The sequence below is a fragment of the Eulemur rufifrons genome, chromosome 30 (genome assembly GCF_041146395.1).
Source record: "Eulemur rufifrons isolate Redbay chromosome 30, OSU_ERuf_1, whole genome shotgun sequence".
NCBI lineage: Eukaryota > Metazoa > Chordata > Mammalia > Primates > Lemuridae > Eulemur > Eulemur rufifrons.
Window position 1 is genome coordinate 95657969 of NC_091012.1, and position 19638 is coordinate 95677606.

The 19638-nt window shown below is 39.3% G+C and overlaps 1 protein-coding gene across 2 annotated transcripts in view; it reads left to right on the forward strand.

The window, feature by feature from the left end:
* ZC4H2 (zinc finger C4H2-type containing) overlaps positions 1-19318 on the forward strand; it is a 33307-nt gene extending 13989 nt beyond the window's left edge. Inside the window, exons 2-5 of one of the 2 annotated variants that reach the window (XM_069463788.1) lie at positions 14774-14945; positions 16567-16739; positions 17542-17704; positions 19113-19257. In XM_069463788.1, the coding sequence (XP_069319889.1) occupies positions 14774-14945; positions 16567-16739; positions 17542-17704; positions 19113-19226 (622 nt within the window). In that variant the 3' untranslated portion in view covers positions 19227-19257. Of the gene's footprint in view, positions 1-14773; positions 14946-16566; positions 16740-17541; positions 17705-19112 lie in introns of both variants that reach the window. The other variant, XM_069463789.1, reaches the window with a different exon arrangement.
* Positions 19319-19638: the final 320 nt, after the last annotated feature.

Consider the following 19638-nt stretch of genomic DNA (forward strand, 5'->3'; position numbering starts at 1 on the left):
CAGTGTTTTCCCATTAAGTATGAAGTTAGCTGTGGGCTTTTCATATATGGCTTTTATTAAGTTAAGGTAAATTCCTTCTATTCCTAGTTGTAAAGAGTTTTTTTAAATAATTAAAGGGTGTTAAATTTTGTCAAAGCTTTTCCTGCATTTATTGAGATGATCATGTCACTGTTATCCTTCATTCTGTAAATTCAGTGTACCACATTAATTGATTTTTGTATGTTGACTCATCCTCACATCCCAGGGATAAAGCCCATTGGTCATGGTGTATGATACTTTTAATGTGTTGTTAAATCAATTTGTTCATCTTTTGTTGAAGCTTTTTTTTTTTTGAGATAGAGTCTTGCTCTGTTTCCCAGGCTAGAGTGCCATGTCATCAGCCTAGCTCACCGCAACCTCAGATTCCTGGGCTCAAGCAATCCTCCTGCTTCAGCCTCTGCAGTAGCTGGGATGACAGGTGTGCACCACCACACCAAGCTAATTTTTTCTATATTTTTTTTTGTTGGCTGGCTATTTTTTTTTTCTATTTTTAGTAGAGACATGGTCTTACTTTTGCCCAGGCTGGTCTTGAACTCCTGACCTCAAGTGATCCTCCGCCTCAGCCTCCCAGAGCGCTAGGATTACAAGCGTGAGCTACCGTGCCCAGCTGAGGATTTTTATATGTATATTCATCAAGAATATTTTCCTCTAGTTTTCTTTTCTTGTGGTATCTTCATCTGGCTTTGTTATTAGCATAATTCTGGGCTAACAAAATCAGTTTGGAAGTATTCTCTCCTCTTCAGTTTATTGGAAGAGTTTGAAAAGGAGAGGGATTAATTCTTTAAAAGTTTGTTAGAAGTCACCAATAAAGCTATCTAGTCCTGGGATTTTCTTTGCTGGGAGGTTTTTGATTACTGATTTAAGTCTTTAAATGTTTGTTAGAATTCACCAGTGAAGCCATCTAGTCCTGGGCTTTGCTTTGTCTGGAGGTTTTTGATTACTGATTTAATCTCCTTACTAGTTATAAGTATGTTCAGATATTTTCTTTCTTTTTTTAATTTTTTTTTTTATTTCAGCATATTCTGGGGCTATAAATGTTTAGGTTACATATATTGCCTTTGCCCCACCCAAGTCAGAGCTTTAGGCATGTCCATCCCCCAGATGGTGTGCACCATACCCATTAGGTACCCATCCCCTCCTCCCCCCTCCCATCTGCCCAACACCCATTGAATGTTATTATTATATGGGCACTTAAGTGTTGATCAGTTAATACCAATTTGATGGTGAGTACATGTGGTGCTGGTTTTTCCATTATTGAGATACTTCACTTAGTAGAATGGATTCCAGCTCTATCCAGGATAATACAAGAGGTGCTAGATCATCATTGTTTTTTGTGGCTGACTGGAACTCCATGGTACACATATATGACGTTTTATTGATACACTTATGTATTGATGGGCACTTGGGTTGTTTCCACATCTTTGCAATTGTGAATTGTGATACTATAAACATTCCAGTGCTGCTATAAACATTCTAATGCAGATGTCTTTTTTATAGAATGTCTTTTTTCCCATTGGGTAGATGCCCAGTAATGGGATTGCTGGATAAAACGGAAGTTCTACTTGTAGCTCTTTGAGATATCTCCATATTGCTTTCCACAGAGGTTGCACTAGTTTGCAGTCCCACCAGCAGTGTATGAGTGTTCCTATCTCTGGATCCATGCCAACATTTATTGTTTTGGAGCTTTCTTTTAATTTTTTATTGATACATAATAATTGTACATATCCATGGAGTACATGTTACATCTTGATACAAGCACACAACATACAATGATCAAATCAGGGTAACTGGGACGTGATTCACCTGAAACATTCATCATTGCTTTATGTTGGTAGCATTTGAAAACTTCTAGCTATTCTGAAATACAATAAACTATTGTCAACTGTAGTTGCCCCATTGTACCACTGAACATCAGAACTTATTCCTTCTATTTAACAGAATTACCCCTTCACCAACACCTCTTTTTTTTTTTTTTTTTTTTTTTTGAGACAGAGTGTCGCTTTGTTGCCCTGGCTAGAGTGAGTGCCATGGCGTCAGCCTAGCTCACAGCAACCTCAAACTCCTGGGCTTAAGCAATCCTACTGCCTCAGCCTCCCGAGTAGCTGGGACTACAGGCATGCGCCACCATGCCCGGCTAATTTTTTCTATATAGATTTTAGTTGGCCAGATAATTTCTTTCTATTTTTAGTAGAGACGAGATCTCGCTCTTGCTCAGGCTGGTCTCGAACTCCTGACCTTGAGCGATCCACCCGCCTCGGCATCCCAGAGTGCTAGGATTACAGGCGTGAGCCACCACGCCCGGCCCACCAACACCTCTTCATTACCCCTTCCCACCACTCTTACCAATCTCTAGTAGCCACCATTCTATTCATTACTTCCTTGAGATCAATTTTTTTTTTAGGTCCCATATATGAGTGTGAAAATGAAATATTTGTCTTTCTGTACCTGGTTTATTCCACTTAAAATAATGTCCTCCAGATCTATCCATGTTTCTGCAAATGACAAAATTTCCTTCTTTTTCATGGCTAAATAATATTCCATTGTTTTGGGACTTTTTCATAAAGGCCATTCTCACTGGAGATAAGTGATATCTCATTGTGGTTTTGATTTGCATTTCCCTAATGATTAGTGATGTTGAGCATTTTTTCATATGTTTGTTGGCCATTGTTCTGTCTTCTTTTGAAAATTTTCTGTTCATGTCCTTTGCCCACTTTTTTCTTTCTATTTTTTTAGTAGAGACAGTGTCTCACTCTTGCTCAGGCTGGTCTCAAACTAAAACTTCTCCTTCTTACTGAAACTCTCTGGAAGATGGTGTCTCTGGTCGATCATCTTGCTTATTCTGAGACTCCAATTCAGGCCTGAGGTGTATGATGGTCCCAGGTTGGATAAGACAGAGTCTCAAGTATATCTTCTGTCTTTCCCTTCTATCATCCCCAGTCTGTCAGTTGTGTCCCCTGGCTTGTCCCCTCGTGGTTGCTAGGTGATTGTATGTTTCCAGGAATTATGTTCATATACCAGAATCACACTTCTACTCTTCTTTCTACTAGTAGCCAGGTGGCCTTGGGTAACTTATTTTGTCTATGTGTGCCTCAGTGTCTCCATTTGGGGTTAAGGCACCATCTAGTGTTGAAAAGGAGGCAGCAGCAACAAGAAATGCTAAAGGGAGTTCTTCAATAAGCCAGGCATGGTGGCTCACACCTGTAATCCTAGCACTCTGGGAGGCCGAGGCAGGAGAATCCCTTGAGCTCAGGAGTTCAAGACTAGCCTGAGCAACAGTGAAACCCTATCTTTCTGCATTATAGAGGATAACAGGATGGCCCTCGATACAGCCAATGCCAAGAGCACTGTCTGGTCCCAAGCTCTTGGCCTGGGCCTCAGATTTCCAGATAAAGCAACGTGGAGTCCCAGTTTCCACATGTCTGATGCTGAGGAAACTCTTAAGTCTCATACATTGATATCCACCTTGCAACCTGACCAGACCCTAAAGACGCTATTTTTCATATATTTTGTCTGTTTTTGTTTTTAGTTATTTCTCCTGAGAGGGTAAATCTGGTCCCTATTACCCTATCTTGTCTAGAAGTGACAGTCAAGTTTATTTCCCAAATATGGTTTTAAAAGCTCATATTTTATCATTTAAGGCATACATATTTTACATTTAAAAATCTAAAGTCACAATTTATCTTAAAAATCATTGCTGTTTTAATAATGCTTAAAAGCCATGATTGCTGTTGGCTAGAACACAATTGTGATGTTGTTGTCCATACCTGAGTACATGTGAACTTTGCCATGACTATTAATATTGTCGTCCCGTCAGTTCAGTTACATGCATGGTTGCTATTTTATGTGTTGAGTTTAATTGCCATTTAAAATTTCTTCAAGATTTCACCATGATTCACCATTGAAATGAAAAGTTATTTTTGTATGAGAAAACACTCAGACCAGACCAGAACAGTCATAAAAATAATGTCTTTAACAAGTCTACAAGATCTCTTTCAGTATGTATAAATGGACATTCTAAATTATAAGAAAACATTTTGTCATAATATAATTGGTAGCATTTTTTCTTAGTAGTACACAAAATAATGTATACCTTACCTTCAATGGCATCTTAGCGTTGTGCACCATCTGGGGAATGGTCACGCTTGAATGTTCTGACTCGGGGGAGGGGATGGGGGTGGGTGGAGGGGATGGGGGTATAACTACATGATGAGTACAATGTGCACTGTCTGGGGAATGGACACGCTTGAAGTTCTGACTTGGGGGGATGGGTGGGACATGGGCAGTGTATGTGGCCTGAACTTTTGTACCCCCATGATGATAAGCTGAAATTAAAAAAAAATTAGCTGGGAAAAAATTATATAAGCAAAATATGCATTTATAGAAAATTTTAAAAATAAAGAAAAAAAAATAAAAGAAAAAAAATTGATTAGCCAGGATATTGATGAAGCTAATCCAACATAGTCCTAAAGTATTAGTGGTTAAAACAAGACAGAAGTTCATATATATTTAATAGTTGGACATGAAACAATAAGATATATTTTACAAGAACACACAGAATGCAATAGATACAGATTAAATGTTTTAGGATGTTTGCCTATGGTGGTAGAGGAGGTAAATGGTATAGGGAATGGGGTAAAAGAGGAGGAAGGAGAAAAGAAGGAAATAAGGAAAGAGTGAGGGAAGGAGGGAGAGAAGAAGGAAAGAGGGAAGGAATTAAGTAACAGAGAGGCCTTGTCTAGACAAATGATGATAACATGCCAAGAATTGAGAAGAATTTTTAATTCAACCCTCTACAATTAAGGTAATAAAACAAAACAAAGACAGAATCAAATGCCGCCAAATGACCAAATCATGTTTTCCTTGCCCATCTCATTTGGTTTAACCCTAATATTTCTTAGGTGTTATCCACCAAAGTATTCATAACTTATTGACCAATAATACACGGAGAAAGGGATAGTTTTATAAGAAAGTAAGCTCCCCATCACTGGAGGCATACAAGCACATATAATAAGCCTGCTTGTTATATATCTATAAAGAGAATTTGAAAATGAACTGAGTGTGGGGGATTGGGTTAGACTAAATGCCCTTTGAGATACCCATAGGCCTGAGACACTGTGATTCTAGGATGCCACTTCAACCTCCTTTCTTGTACTCTAGTGAGGTCAATTTCTCCAAATTTGGTTTTAAAATATAATATTCCATAATTTAAGACACACATATTTTAAATTAAAAAATCTAAAGTCAGGATGTGTCTTAAAAACCATGCTACCCTATGATTGCTGTTGGCCAGGATGCAATTGTGATGTTGTCAATATCTAAGCACATGCGAACTTTGTTGTGGTTGTTCGTATTGTCATCCCTTAAATTGAGTTATGTGCATGGTTGCCACTTTATGTATTCAGTTTAATTGCCATTTAAAATATTTTCAAAATTATTTAACCATGATTCCCCATTGAAATGAAAAAATTATTTTGTATGAAAAAAGACTCAGATCAGAAAAATCTGATAAAAATAATCTCTTAAATAAGTCTATAATAGGTCTTTCAATTTGTATAAAATAGAAATTTTAATTATAAGAAAATAATTTATCATAATATAAATGGTAGCATTATTTCTTAGTAGTACATAAAATAACCTGCATCTTACATTCAATGGCATCTTAGATTCAATTAAATAAAATAAATGATTAGCCAGGATATTGCTAAAGGTAATCCAACAACGTCGTAAAGTATCAGTGGTTAAAACAAGAAAGAAGTTCATTTTTTCCTCACATTATCAGTCTGAGAACAAGGTATCCGTGGTTTGTTTTGCTTAGTGTTGGGGACCCAGGCTATTTTTATATTGTTGCTTCACCATATATAGGGTATTGCCCTCACCTATATGGTTCAAGATTTCCCACTGTTGTACACATTTTATCCAGTGGGAAGAGGGCAAAGGGAATGGTTCTTCCCTTTAAAGTTGCAACCCAGAAATTGCACACATCATTTCTGCTCCCATACAATTAACCAGAAAGTTGTTACATAGTCACAAATAGCTGAGAATGAGGTGGGGAAATATAGTTCTTATTCCAGATAGGCTATATTCCAGATAGCCACATGCCCAGCTGAAAATCAGAGATTCTCTTACTACGCAAAGAAGGGTGAATAAATTTGGAGGGTTAGGGAGACTTTGTGTTATTTAAGAGGGAATTGAGATCAGCTCAGGGCACATTCTGCTACAGGTTTCCAATTAGGGGCAACCCCCCATGCCTTCCCATTGTTTCAGCATTCTGGATGCAAACACAGATGTGGGAGTCCTTATGTACTACTGGTAGGCGTGAGAACTGGTATAGCCATCCTGCTGAGCAAATTGATACTGATTAGTCAAAATAAGAATATACATTACCTGTGCCCCTGAAATCCCATTCCTGGGACACATCCCCCCTCCAAATTACTGAGAAAGGTACAAGGATATTATTCATATAAGTGTTGTTTTGGAGGTTGAGAGATGGAAACAAAATGGGAGTCTATCTCTGGAAGAGTTGACAGATAAAATGTGGTCAATGGCCTTATGTAGAAGCAGGGAATCCTGGGTCTTAGAATGCTGTGTGAAAATTATATTTTAGAAATAGATATATACCACAATTTAAGTGTATATACACACACACATGTATATACAGTCATGTGCTTCATAATGATGTTTTGGTCAATGGTAGACAGCATATGTGATAGTAGTCCCATAAGATTACAATGAAGCTGAAAAATTCCTGTTGCCTAGTGATGTATCCATTGTAATGTTTTAGCACAGTTCATTACTCACATGTTTGTGGTGATGCTGGTGTAAGAAAATCTACTGCACTGCCAGTCATGTAAAAGTATAGCACATATAATTATGTATAGTACATAATATTTGATGATGATAATGAATGACTATGTTACTGGTTTATGTATTTACTATACTTTTTTGTTATTTTAGAACGTACTCCTTCTATTTATAAAAAAAACGGTTAACTTTAAAACATCCTCAGGCAAGTCCTTCAGGGGATATTCCAGAAGAAGGCATTGTTATCATAGTAGAAGACAGCTCCATGCCTATTATTGACTCTAAAGACCTTCCAGTGGAACAAGATGTGGAGGTGGAAGATAGTGATATTGATGATCTCGACTGTAGGCCTAGGTTGATGTGTGTATTTGTCTTATTGTTTTTAACAAAAAAAGCTTAAAAATTAAAGATAATTTAAAAAAAGAGGCCGGGCGTGGTGGCTCACGCCTGTAATCCTAGCACTCTGGGAGGCCGAGGCGGGTGGATAGCTCGAGGTCAGGAGTTCGAGACCAGCCTGAGCAAGAGCGAGACCCCGTCTCTACTAAAAATAGAAAGAAATTATATGGACAACTAAAAATATATATAGAAAAAATTAGCCGGGCATGGTGGCGCATGCCTGTAGTCCCAGCTACTCGGGAGGCTGAGACAGGAGGATCGCTTGAGCCCAGGAGTTTGAGGTTGCTGTGAGCTAGGCTGACGCCACGGCACTCACTCTAGCCTGGGCAACAGAGCGAGACTCTGTCTCAAAAAAAAAAAAAAAAAAAAAAAAAGAAAAAGCTTATAGAATAAGGATATAAAGAAAGAACATTTTGTACAATTGTACATGTGTTTGTGCTTCAAGCTGTGCTATTACAAAAGAGTCAAAAAGTTAACAAAAATTTAAAAGTTTTTATAGTAAAAATGTTACAGTAAGCTAAGGTTAATTTATTATTGAAGAAAGAAATTTGTTAATAAATTTAGTATAGCCTAAATATATAGTCCAACTATAGTTGGAATCTTTAACACACCTCTATCAACATTTGATAAATCTAGCCAGAAATCAGCAAGGATATAGAACTTCACATCACCATCAACCAATAGGATCTATCTGACATTTGTAGAACACACTACCCAACAACAGGATACACATTCTTTTCAAGTGCCCATGGAACATATACCAAAATGGACCATACTCTGGGAAATAAAACAATCCCCAACAAATATAAAAGAATAAAAATACCAAATATGTTCTTTGAAATTAATAAATCAAACTAGAAACCAATAAGTCAGAAACAAGTACCATGAAAATCTACACACACTTGGATACTAAACAAGATATATCTAAATAGTACATGTTTCAAAGATAAAGTCTCAAGGGAAATAAAAATACATTGAACTGAGTAAAATGAAAATATCAAAATTTGTGGGGTACAGCAAAAGCAGTAATGAAAATGAAATTTATAGCACTAAATGCTTACATTAGGTTAGAGGAAATGCCTCAAATAAATAATCTAATCACCCACTTCAAGAAACTAATAAAGGAAGAGAAAAATAAGACCAAAGCAAGCAGAAAATACAAAGTAATTAAGATAAGAGCAGAAATCAATGAAATTGAAACCAGAAAAGTAGAGGAATGAATGAAACAAAAAGGTTATTTTAAAAAATATGTAAAATTTCAAAACCTATAGCAACACTAACAAAGAAAATACAAATCACTGACATTGAGAATAAAACAGAGGGATATCACTACAGACCCCACAGATGTCAAAATGATAATGACTATGAACAACTGTATACATGTAAATTGGACAAGTTACATGAAATGGACCATTTCACTGTTACACTATAACAATTCACCCAGAATAAGATAGATAATTTGAATAACCCTATACAACTATTTAGGAAATTGAATTTATGATTTGATAACTCCCAAAAATCTCCCTGGGAATCTCTAGGCCCAGGCAGTTACACTTGACAGTCCTTCCAAATGTTTAAAAAATAATTAACACCAATGCTTCACAATCTCTTCCAGAAAATAGAAGTGTAGAAAACACTTCCCAATTCATCTTCTGAAGTTCTCATTCCTGATACCAACTCCAGGCAAAGACAGTATAAGAAAACTATAGACCCATATCCCTCATGAATAGAGATGTAAAAATCTTTGTTAAATTCTTAGCAAATAGAATTTAATAATAAATGGAATCAGACACCATGACCAAGTGGAGTTTATTCCAGATACATAAGGCTGGTTAATTATTCAAAAATTAATGTCACTTAGGTAAACAGGCTAAAGAAGAAAAATCACACGATCATGTCAGTTTATGCAAATAAAAAACTTGGCAAAATTCAATACATATTTATGATAAAATCTTTTAGAAAACTAGGAATACAGGGAAACTTCCTCAACTTGATAAATGTCATCTACAAATTCCCTACAGCTAACATTATACTTAATTGTGAAAGAATAAATGCTATCCCTCTAAGATCAGGAAGAACACAAGGATGTCCACTGTCAGCACTGCTACTCAATATAGCACTAGGAGTTCTAGGCAGGACAGTTAGGCAAAATAGTAAATAAATGGTATGCAGATGAAAAGGAAGAAATAAAACTACTTATGTGCAGATGACATCATTGTCTGTTTAGGAAATCCCAAGAAATCTAAAACAAAAACAAATACAATTAAAAAAAAACCTCTTAGATCTGATAAGTCAGTATACTAGCAATGAACATGTGGAAACCACAATTAGATATACAAAACCATTTACAATCACTCAAAATGTGAAATATTTAGGTGTAACAAAGATTTGTTAAAACATGTACAGGACTTTTATGCTGAAAACTAAAAAATGCTAATGAAAGAAATCAATGAAGATCTAAATAAAGGGACAAACCATATTCATGCTTTAGAAGGCTCAATACAGTAAAGATGTCAATCCTCCCAAATTGACACATAGATTTAATGAAATCTCCATTAAAATCCCAGAAAGATTTTTGGTTGATATGGAAAAGATTATTCTAAAACTTCTATGGCAAGGCACAAGAACCAGAATAGTTAAAACAACTTTTAAAAATAAAAGTAAAGTAGGCAGAATCATGCTTCTCGATTTCAACACTTATATGCTAATGTAATCAAGCCTGTGTGGTATTGGTGAAAGTAGAGACACGTAGATCAACAGAACAAAATTGAGAACCCAGAAATTGACTCACGCAAATACGGTCAACTAATTTTTGAGAGGTGCAAAAGCAGTTCAATGGAAGAAGGAGAGTCTTTAAAACAAATGGTGCTGGAGCAATTGGATCGCCATGGGCAAAAAAAAAAAAAAAATTCACCTAAGCCTTACACCTTTTACAAAAATTAGCTCAGAGTGGATTGTAGATGTAAATGTAACCAAAAAACTTTTAGTAGATAACATAGAAAATCTACAGGATCTAGACTTTGGTGAAGTCTTAGACATGACACCAAAGCATGGTCCATAAAAGAAAAATTTGATAAATTGAACTGTACAAAAAAATTTTAAATTCTCTGCTAAAGACCCTGTCAATGGGATGAAAAGATAAGGTACTGAGTGGGAGAAAATATTTTCAAAGCACATACCAGACAAAGGGCTTATATCTAGAACATATGAAGAACTCTTAAAATTCAACATCGAGAAAACAAATACAGTCATCCCTCAGTATACGTGGGGGATTGGTTCCAGGACCTTGCCTATACCAAAATCCCACATACTCAAGTCTCACAGTTGGCCCTGCAACATCACTAGCCATTAGGGAAATGCAAATTAAGATTACTTTGAGGTATCACTACATACCTATTATGACAGCTATAATAAAATGGCTGGCCAGGTGGAGGGGCTGGATCACTCATACATTGCTGGTGGGTATGTGAAATGGTACACTCTGGAACAATTGGGCAGTTTCTTGAAAAACTAAACATGCAATTACCATGTGACCCAGCAATTACACGTTTGGTCATTTATCCTAGAGAAATGAAGACTTAGGGTGACCCTAAAACTTATAGGTGGATGTTCATAGTGGCTTTATTCATAATTGCCAAAAACTAGAGTCAGCCCAGATGTCCTTTGGTGGACATTGTTTAGGATTGTTAGTCCATGGTGATAATAAAGAATATAACAACTTTAGTTGGTTCTATTTTTATCTTTTAATTTTCTACACACAATGCACCTCCTTATTGTCTGCACTGAGGTTAGATTTCTCCCACTTCCCTGTCCTTGATACACCACTGCTGAAAGGTAACAGTGGCACCATCGAACCCTGCAGTGACACTGCTGAAGCATGGGTGAAGCTCTCCCCCACCCCACAAAACTAATTTTAGAAATAGCAAATAGAGGTTATTTCCAAAACCCATCTTTGTAACCCTGTTTCCCTCCCCTAATCAGGAATCTTGGCCCTTCTGCCCTTTAGTCAGGGTCTCGTCCTTGCTATTTCTTGCCACAATGGGCAATTGCCAAAGGCTTCAAAGCACTTTGGGAGGAGGCAACATTGCAGCTACCCTGTACCTTGTACTCAAAGGATGAGGCTGCCATCTTGCTGGTGACACCCCTCCTCCCCAGGGAGAGGAAATGCCACTAGTGCTTGACAAAGGCTTTGTGTCTTTGATTTTCCATGCCCAGGCCGCTCTTAACTGTGACTCCACCAGGTGAAAGGCTTTGGTTTATTTTTATTTAATCTGAGTTTGCAATGTCTCCTGCCCGACAACATGGGGTTCTGTAAACAGAAGTAGGCATGGAGAGAGGAGAGAGGAGTAGGTAAAAGGCACTCGTCCAAGTAGGGATAACTGTGCTATGCTGATTTCTACTAAGTGTCAGTGGGAGAGACCTCTCACCCCTGATTTTGTTTAGTGGTAGTTGATGTCATCATAATTGAATTGATTACAAATCAGGAAGGCTTGGCTTAGCTCCATAAAATGCCATTATTTATGTTGACATTATGAGGTGTCTACTGGTAATGATTATTATTTTAATCATAGTAACCAGTAATATACCTGGCCACTCACACTGGTACATGTACACACACATGTGCACACACACATACAAACCCTATTCACTGTAGGCTCTTTGTAACAGAGTCCAAACCACTGTGGTGAAGGAGATAACCATGGTGGAAGAGTTGGGCAGAGTGAGAAGGAAAAGGCACTATCATTTGTTGACTGCCCACCATGTGGTGCCTACTTTTCTTGGGGACTTTACATGTCTTAGCACATTTAATTACTCACCACATAACCTGTAAAGTAGGCACTATTATTATTCCTGTGTTACTGATAAGGAAATTAAGGCTGAGAGAAATGAAGTGAGATGATCAGATAAAGTCACTCTCCTGCTGCTTAAAATTCTAAGATTCTCCCTTCTCCTAAGGATAAAAGTTCTAACTCATCCCATTCTCCAAGCTGTGTTTTGGCCCCTGCCAACCTTCTTAGTTTTATTTAGGCCCCTCTCTCTCTTGCAGTAGATGCTCCAGCCACCCTAGTCTTTGTTCAGTTCCTTTAATGTGCCATATTCTTCTGCTCTGGGGCCATTGCTCATGCTGTTCTCTCTGCCTGGACTTCTCTCTTCTGTATCCACCTACACCCATCAGCTAACTCCTACTCATTCTTTGGGTCTCAGCTTAGATGTCACATCCTCAGGTTCTCAGGAAAGCTTCCCCTCACTGCCCCTTGACTCTACAGTGTCCCTCAGGCTATGTTAGGTCCCTTTGTTGTATCCTTCCATTGCATTCTGCATGTCCTCCCTATTATTCATCATATGGTTTTACATGTAACCATGTGTTTGGGGTCTATTTTCCTCATTAGATTAAGCTTCCTGTCCATATACTGTCCTGTTCTCTGCTCTATCCCTGACACCTAGTATAAAGCCTGACACATGATAGGTGTTCAATAAATAATTGTTGAATGAATATATATATATGTAAACCCTCCAAATTGGTACATAGTAGGTGCTCAATACAGTTAAATATAAATATAGTTATTATCTAAGGGCAAATAGCTAGTCAGAGGCAGAACCAGGATTTATAACCAGCTCTGAGTCTAAAGTGTATATTCTTTTATGATGTGACTCTGCCAGCAGAAATAGGTTCTTGGCCCAGCACTGCCCTAACTGGCTGTATTACTTAGGGTAAGACACTATACCACCATGAATCTTAGTTTTCCCATCTGTAAAATGAGGGTAGGGGTAGGTAAAGTTCAGATTGCTCTGTATGTATCCTAGAAGAGGAGGAGAATAGAAGTCTAAACAGAAAGGGATCTAAGTAAATACATAACTGACCAATACAAATCGGTATCATCTTTCTGCAAGACAGTGGATGAGCTATACCAAGAACGCTTGTATATTTATGTCCTTCAGCCTGGTAACCCCAGTCAAAGGCAATTTGGAGTAGTGGGTGGTATGTAGGCTTTGGTGTTAGAGAGCCCTAGGTTCAAATTCCAATACTCAATTTACTATCTCTGTGGTGCTGGGCAAGTTACTACCCTGAACCTCAATTTACTTCTCTACAAATGGAGCACTGCCAACCTTTTAACCCCATTTTAAGGTAACAAACAAAATAAATAACATGAAAAGAATTTTTTTAGTTTAGAAAGCAAAATTTCTCCCACCATCCTACCTACCTAACAGTTCTTTCTGTGGTTCTGTGCCATTGAGGGCTACCTCTTAAGGCCGGAGGCATGGGGAGTGCTGAGAAAGAAAAGAAAGACTGAAGACAGAAGCAGGCTGATGTCAGAGGCCAGAGTTCAGAGTGTGGAGCTGGAGCACCCATGGGATAGGCTGGGGTAGATGGGAAGGCCCAACTACTGAGGCAGAAGAAAGGAGATGCTAAATCTGAATAAGGGGCTAATGGCTAGGCAGGTCCTGAGAACCAGGGAGTAGGGAACCAGTGAGAGGACAGCAATGTACCTTAGAGGGGCCCCCTTCAAAATGTTGTGGCCCTTTCCCATAGACAGGCTTCAAATGGTCTCAGTATCTCTTGAAACCATGTCTCTGCCAGTTCCTTTTCTTGGTTAGTCACATGCATGCATATTTTGAAGTTGCAGTCTTAATGTGTACACTTTTTCACAGTATCATATCTTCAACATTTTCTGTCACAAGTCTTTAATGGCTGCCAAATATTCTAATTTTGCCCCAAGCCCAGAAAGCACATCTCTGTGTATTAATTTTTTGCTTCCTTTAATTACTTCTTTAGGATAAATTCCCAGATATGAGATTATTGAGCCAGAGAGTATACAATTGGGATTTAACAACCAGAAACAGGTTTTTGTTTTTCTAAAAAAGAAATGACCCACAATAATTTCCTTCCCCTTCCTCTTCTGGAACTGATGAGTGGACCATCTAGAACTATGTTGTCCAATATAAGAGCCATTAGTCACATGTGGCTGTTTAAGTAAGTTTGATTAATTAAAATTAAATAAAATTAAGAATTCAATTTCTCAATTATACTAGACACATTTCAAGTGTTCAATAGTCACGTGTGCCTAATGGCTACAGTATTGGAAAGCACAGATATAAAACATTTCTGTCACTGCAAAAAGTTTATTGCACGGTGCTTCTCTAGCATTTCTCAAGAGTTCGCTGTTGGCATCTTAGGTGGAAGTTCTTTGTCTATGGGACTTACATGTGCATTGAGATGCATGTCTGGCCCATGTCCACTAAATGTCAGTAGTACTCTCTCTTGAATCAATCTCATAGCTAAAACTTGTCCCAAATGTGAAACTTTCTGATAAGGAAACAAAATTAACCCCATTTGAGACACAGCAAGCTTTTTATCTTAGAAGAAAACAGCTCCTAACTTTTTGGGGGATGGCTTCAGGTTGGCTCTGCCTGGAGAGCAGGAGGCTTGAAAAGATGGCTTAGAAAGAAAGTCTTGTCTCAGAGTCTAACTCTGTACTCCACTTCCATTTTTCTCCCTTCTTCTGATGGCCTCTTTCCTGCTTTTTTGGAATGGCAGGAACAAGACCCTGCAGATGGAGAAGATCAAGGCCCGCTTGAAGGCTGAATTTGAGGCACTTGAGTCAGAGGAGAGGCACCTGAAGGAATATAAACAAGAGATGGACCTCCTGCTACAGGAGAAGATGGCCCATGTGGAGGAACTCCGACTGATCCATGCTGACATCAATGTGGTATGTGGCTGACTGGAACATACCTCTAAGCCCCTTGAGAAAGACGCAGTAGTGAGTGGTATGGCCTTTCCTTGTAGATGTGGCTGTGGCCAATCTGGGGTAGCAATCAGTGTAGGCTGTGGTAGAGTGGGAGAATCCAGGAGTTCTGAGAGCCAGCCCTACTTCTGGCACTGACTGACTGTATATCACTGAACAAGTCCCTTCTCTCTGGGCCTCATTTTCCCTCTCTGTGTTGTGAGAGAGACTCAATAACCTTTAAGGGCTCTTTCAGCTCTGATGTGCTCTCATTCTGGGAGTCTGGTAGTTGATAGCTAGCCTTGGGGAAAAGCAGAGCAGGCAGCTGCCTCTGGGGTGTAGCTTAAAGTGCTCCAAAGCTTCCAACCAGACCAACATCTCTGCCTGCCTACAAAAGCAAGCTTTCCTCATTAGTCTCTCCTTTGAGACTCTTGGAATGTGAGAAATGAACTAATAGCTGAGGTGATAAGCTCTCCTTTTTTGGAATTATTCAAGCAGAGTCTGAATGGTCACCTGTCTGGGTTGCTATATTGATGATTTGTTCACCGGGAAGGAGGTTATAGGTGCAAATCTGTGAGGTCCTTTCCAACCCTTAGAGCCTATGACAATAGGAAGTATTTTTTCTTTTTTTTTTTCTTTAATGAGCTTTTTGCACGCCTAGAGAATTTTTTTTTAATTTACTTTTGAAGGAGCTAAGTTTACATTCTTGGGAAGCTCATTTCTATGACAATACTCATTTCCTGATGTTGTCAGGCCTAGGATCTTAAAGGAAATATAAATGAGGTTTAGACAGTAGACACCTGGGATTTTCTGTGTCAGCAATCACAGAATTCTGGGACTCATGAAGAATTGACAGTTTTACTGTGAGTTAACCAAGGATACAGGGCCAATGAAATGAGGAAGATATTTGCCACAGAAAGGCTGAGAATCTAGGCCAGTGGGTCTCCAACTTGAGCATGCATCAGAGTCAACTAGAAATCCTGTTAAGACATACATTGTTGAACCCCACCCCAGATTTTCTGATTCTGTATGTCTGGGGTGGAGCCTGAGAATTTACATTTCTGACTTCCCAGGTGATGCTGATGCTGCTGACCAGGTGCTGACATTTTGAGAACCACTGATCTGGGAGAAAGGCCACTGGCCTGGGAAGTAGATGTCCTAAGTATTTATCCAGGCTTTGCCCCTAATAAGTATTTTCCTGGGGAAGTCCCTTTTTTTCTGAGCCTCCATTTTCTGACCTGTAAAATGGTGGTGGTAGGATGGACTAAATTATCTCTGAAACATTCCAGATCTAAGATGCTATATTTGAACAATAACTTCCATTTATTGAGCCTTTACTCTCTTAGCCCCTGTACTGAGTGCTTTATATGAATTCAATTATTGAATCTGTACCAAGATTGCATGAGATAGGCACTATTACTATCACCATTGTACAGGTAAAGAAACTGAGGCTTGATCTAAGTTACATAAAGAGGACATGGCAGATTGAGGACCTGAACATAGATTGAACAGGCTCTGGAGCCTGTGCTATTATCCACTCAGCTATAGAGGCCTCTCTAAGAACCTTGGGGTGTTTTCTTTGTGCCTTCCCCATTCTACGTTCCAGATGGAAAACACTATCAAACAGTCTGAAAATGACCTAAACAAGCTGCTAGAGTCTACCCGGCGGCTGCATGATGAGTATAAGCCGCTGAAGGAACATGTGGATGCCCTGCGCATGACTCTGGGCCTGCAGAGGCTTCCTGACTTATGTGAAGAGGAGGAGAAACTTTCATTGGAGTAAGCTGCCTGCCCCCTGTCCCCTCAACATACCCCTCCCCACCACGCACACAGGCATGTACACAAAACCTGGCCTGAAAGTCAAGGTACCTAGTCCTAGTCCCAGGCCTTTCAATGGCTGATTTATTACATGACCTTGGGCAAATAAATCTCTGTGCTGGCTGTTACAACAGAAGAAGAATGATTAGACTAGAATTACTAGATGGCTTTTTAAATTCTTTGTGTGATTTTGACAATATAAGACTATGTCTATGACTCCTCAGATATTACTTCCCCAGTCAAGATCTAGAAGGGGTATTCAGAAACCTTTAAAAATATAAAAGGCTGAGCTTTCATGGTCTGCAGGGGCTAGCCTAGAACTTCATCTCAAGACCCAGGTTAAGAACTAGGCTCACCTTGCAGAGAGACAGAGTTTGGCCCAGTAGAAGAAAGTGTTTCCTAAAGGTAGAACAGGTTGCCTATGGAAGTGGTGAGCTTCCTATTCCTAGAAGTATGTCAACAGAGGCCCGAAGGCACTTAATAGGAATACTCAAAGGAACACGGAATGGAGGATAGGACTAAATGTCCTTTAAGGACCTTGCTAGCCCAAAGATTTCTTGCTCTTCTGAGTCTATCAGAGCCAAGGAGCAGCAGATTACCTTTCCCAGAAGACAATGGGCTGGGTACCCAGGGTGAAGAACCTTGTGCTGGAGAGGGTACAGAAACTTTCTAGTTAGCCACAGCCCAACTCTTGGTTCTGTGGCATGGAGTCTTTAAGAGGGTCATTTTAGAATGATTCATCCAATGTCTCTCATTTCCAAAGTTACTTTGAGAAACAGAAAGCTGAGTGGCAGACGGAGCCTCAGGAACCCCCCATCCCTGAGTCCTTGGCCGCTGCAGCCGCTGCTGCCCAACAACTCCAAGTGGCTAGGAAGCAGGACACTCGACAGACGGCCACCTTCAGGCAGCAGCCCCCGCCTATGAAGGTGAGTGAGCTGGATAGGGGTTGTAAAGGAAGCAAAGTATCCTGCCATGGAAGGCCCGTGGAAGGCTGGGCTTTGGCCTTATGTATTTTGGGCATTCCTTAAACAGCCTTTGCTTGGGACACAGAGGAAGGGGTGGCATGTGTGTGCTGTGTTGGACCCACTGGTTTTGTTACCCCACATTCCCCAGAGGGGTTAGAATGCAGGGATATTTGCAGGCCCTGCTAAAGTATAATTCTAAAAGTTAGAAACATGACTTTTACACAAATAGGTAGTAAGCATGTATCATAAATGAGGATGCCTGCAGATTACAAAGCTGGTTCCAAGAGCATTTGAGGAACAGACATTTATATAGTCAGGAAAGGAGAGGAAAGCTGAAATAAATTTGCAAAGTTAGATACAGAACTGGTTTATATCCTACATGGCAATAAAACTGTGACCTTTGTAATTACCTTTTCTTCTGAACAGAAATAATTTGCATTTCTACTGGGCAAAAAAACATTTGCAGCTTATCAATGTAACATCACAGAATCTGGCTCTGATCAGTCAGTAAATAGTCAAACAAAGGAACATTCAAGAGTCAGCAAACTACAGCTTACAGACCAAATCTTACCTGCTCCCTGTTTTTGTTAAAGTTTTATTGGCACACATGCATGCTTATATATATATTTTTTTTTTGAGGAAAAGGAAAGACTAGTTTATTAAATTCCTTGCAAATGAGTAGGGCAGCAGCTAGCATCTCAAGAGACTACCGTCCTTCCTTTAAGTAGAAATGCAGTGTTTTTTTTAAGGGGGGCGGTTTCAGCAGTTGGGCTCAGATCTATGTGACCAGTGTCACATGTTGTGGCTTCTAGCTATTGTTGTTTAACTATAGTTGGTGGTTTTGGTTGACCTTATATCCAGTGAAGATGATCAAATGACCTTTGTCGAGATAATTTTGTTGAGCATGCTTATATTTACAAGCTATTGCAAGCAACATGCATACAAGCTGTTGTCTATAGCTTCTTTCATGTAAAACAGAGCTGAGTAGTTGCAACAAAGATCATATGACATGAAAAGTCTAAAATATTTACTATCTTGGCCTTTACATAAAAAACTTTGCTTAGAAAATTAAGTAATCATTGGGTGAGCCTGTTAGACAATGCTCCAATATAATGCTGAATGGATATGTAGTTCTCATTTTATTTTTAAGTTTTGGATACTTGTTCTCAATACCCCTCTCTAACTGGGTTATATCCTTCACTCACATCTTCTATGGCCTCCAAGAGCACTGATATCTCTACTTGAGTCTTAATCACTGATTACTGCTCCCTCATGATGGGAAATCACAGTTGCTTTCTGGGCCCCTGGGGATGAGAAGTCTGAACCTAGAAGAATCTGACTGCTAACTTTGTTCTGTGCCCCCCACCAGGCCTGCTTATCATGTCACCAGCAGATTCATCGGAACGCACCTATATGCCCTCTGTGTAAAGCCAAGAGTCGGTCCCGGAACCCCAAAAAGCCAAAACGGAAGCAGGATGAATGAAGAGAGGGAGAGCACATGGAGCTCTGCTGATCATAAACCTCCCACCCCCAGACCTTGACCAGAGTGATTGATGTCCTGATGTGAAACGACCCTTCCCCACCCCACCAAGTCTCCTATTTAATGTAATGGAAGCACAACTCCTCTCTCACTTTGCTGTTCTTTCTTTCTGCTCTTGGAATTTCTAGTTTAGGAAGAGATGTGGTTCAGGTGCTAATGACAGTGTGTCTGATGATCCCTTCTCTCCCACCTACATTTCAACTACTGCCCTTGTTTAGAGCTAAGGGAAGGGCATAAGGCCCAGATGTGATTCTCTGTCTCTTGTGCCTGAGGCCTGGAGCCTAAGGAGCTGTAGGGTCTGAGGGGTTGGGGAGGCTCACATATTATTTCAGGTAAAGGATTCAGTGTTTCCCCT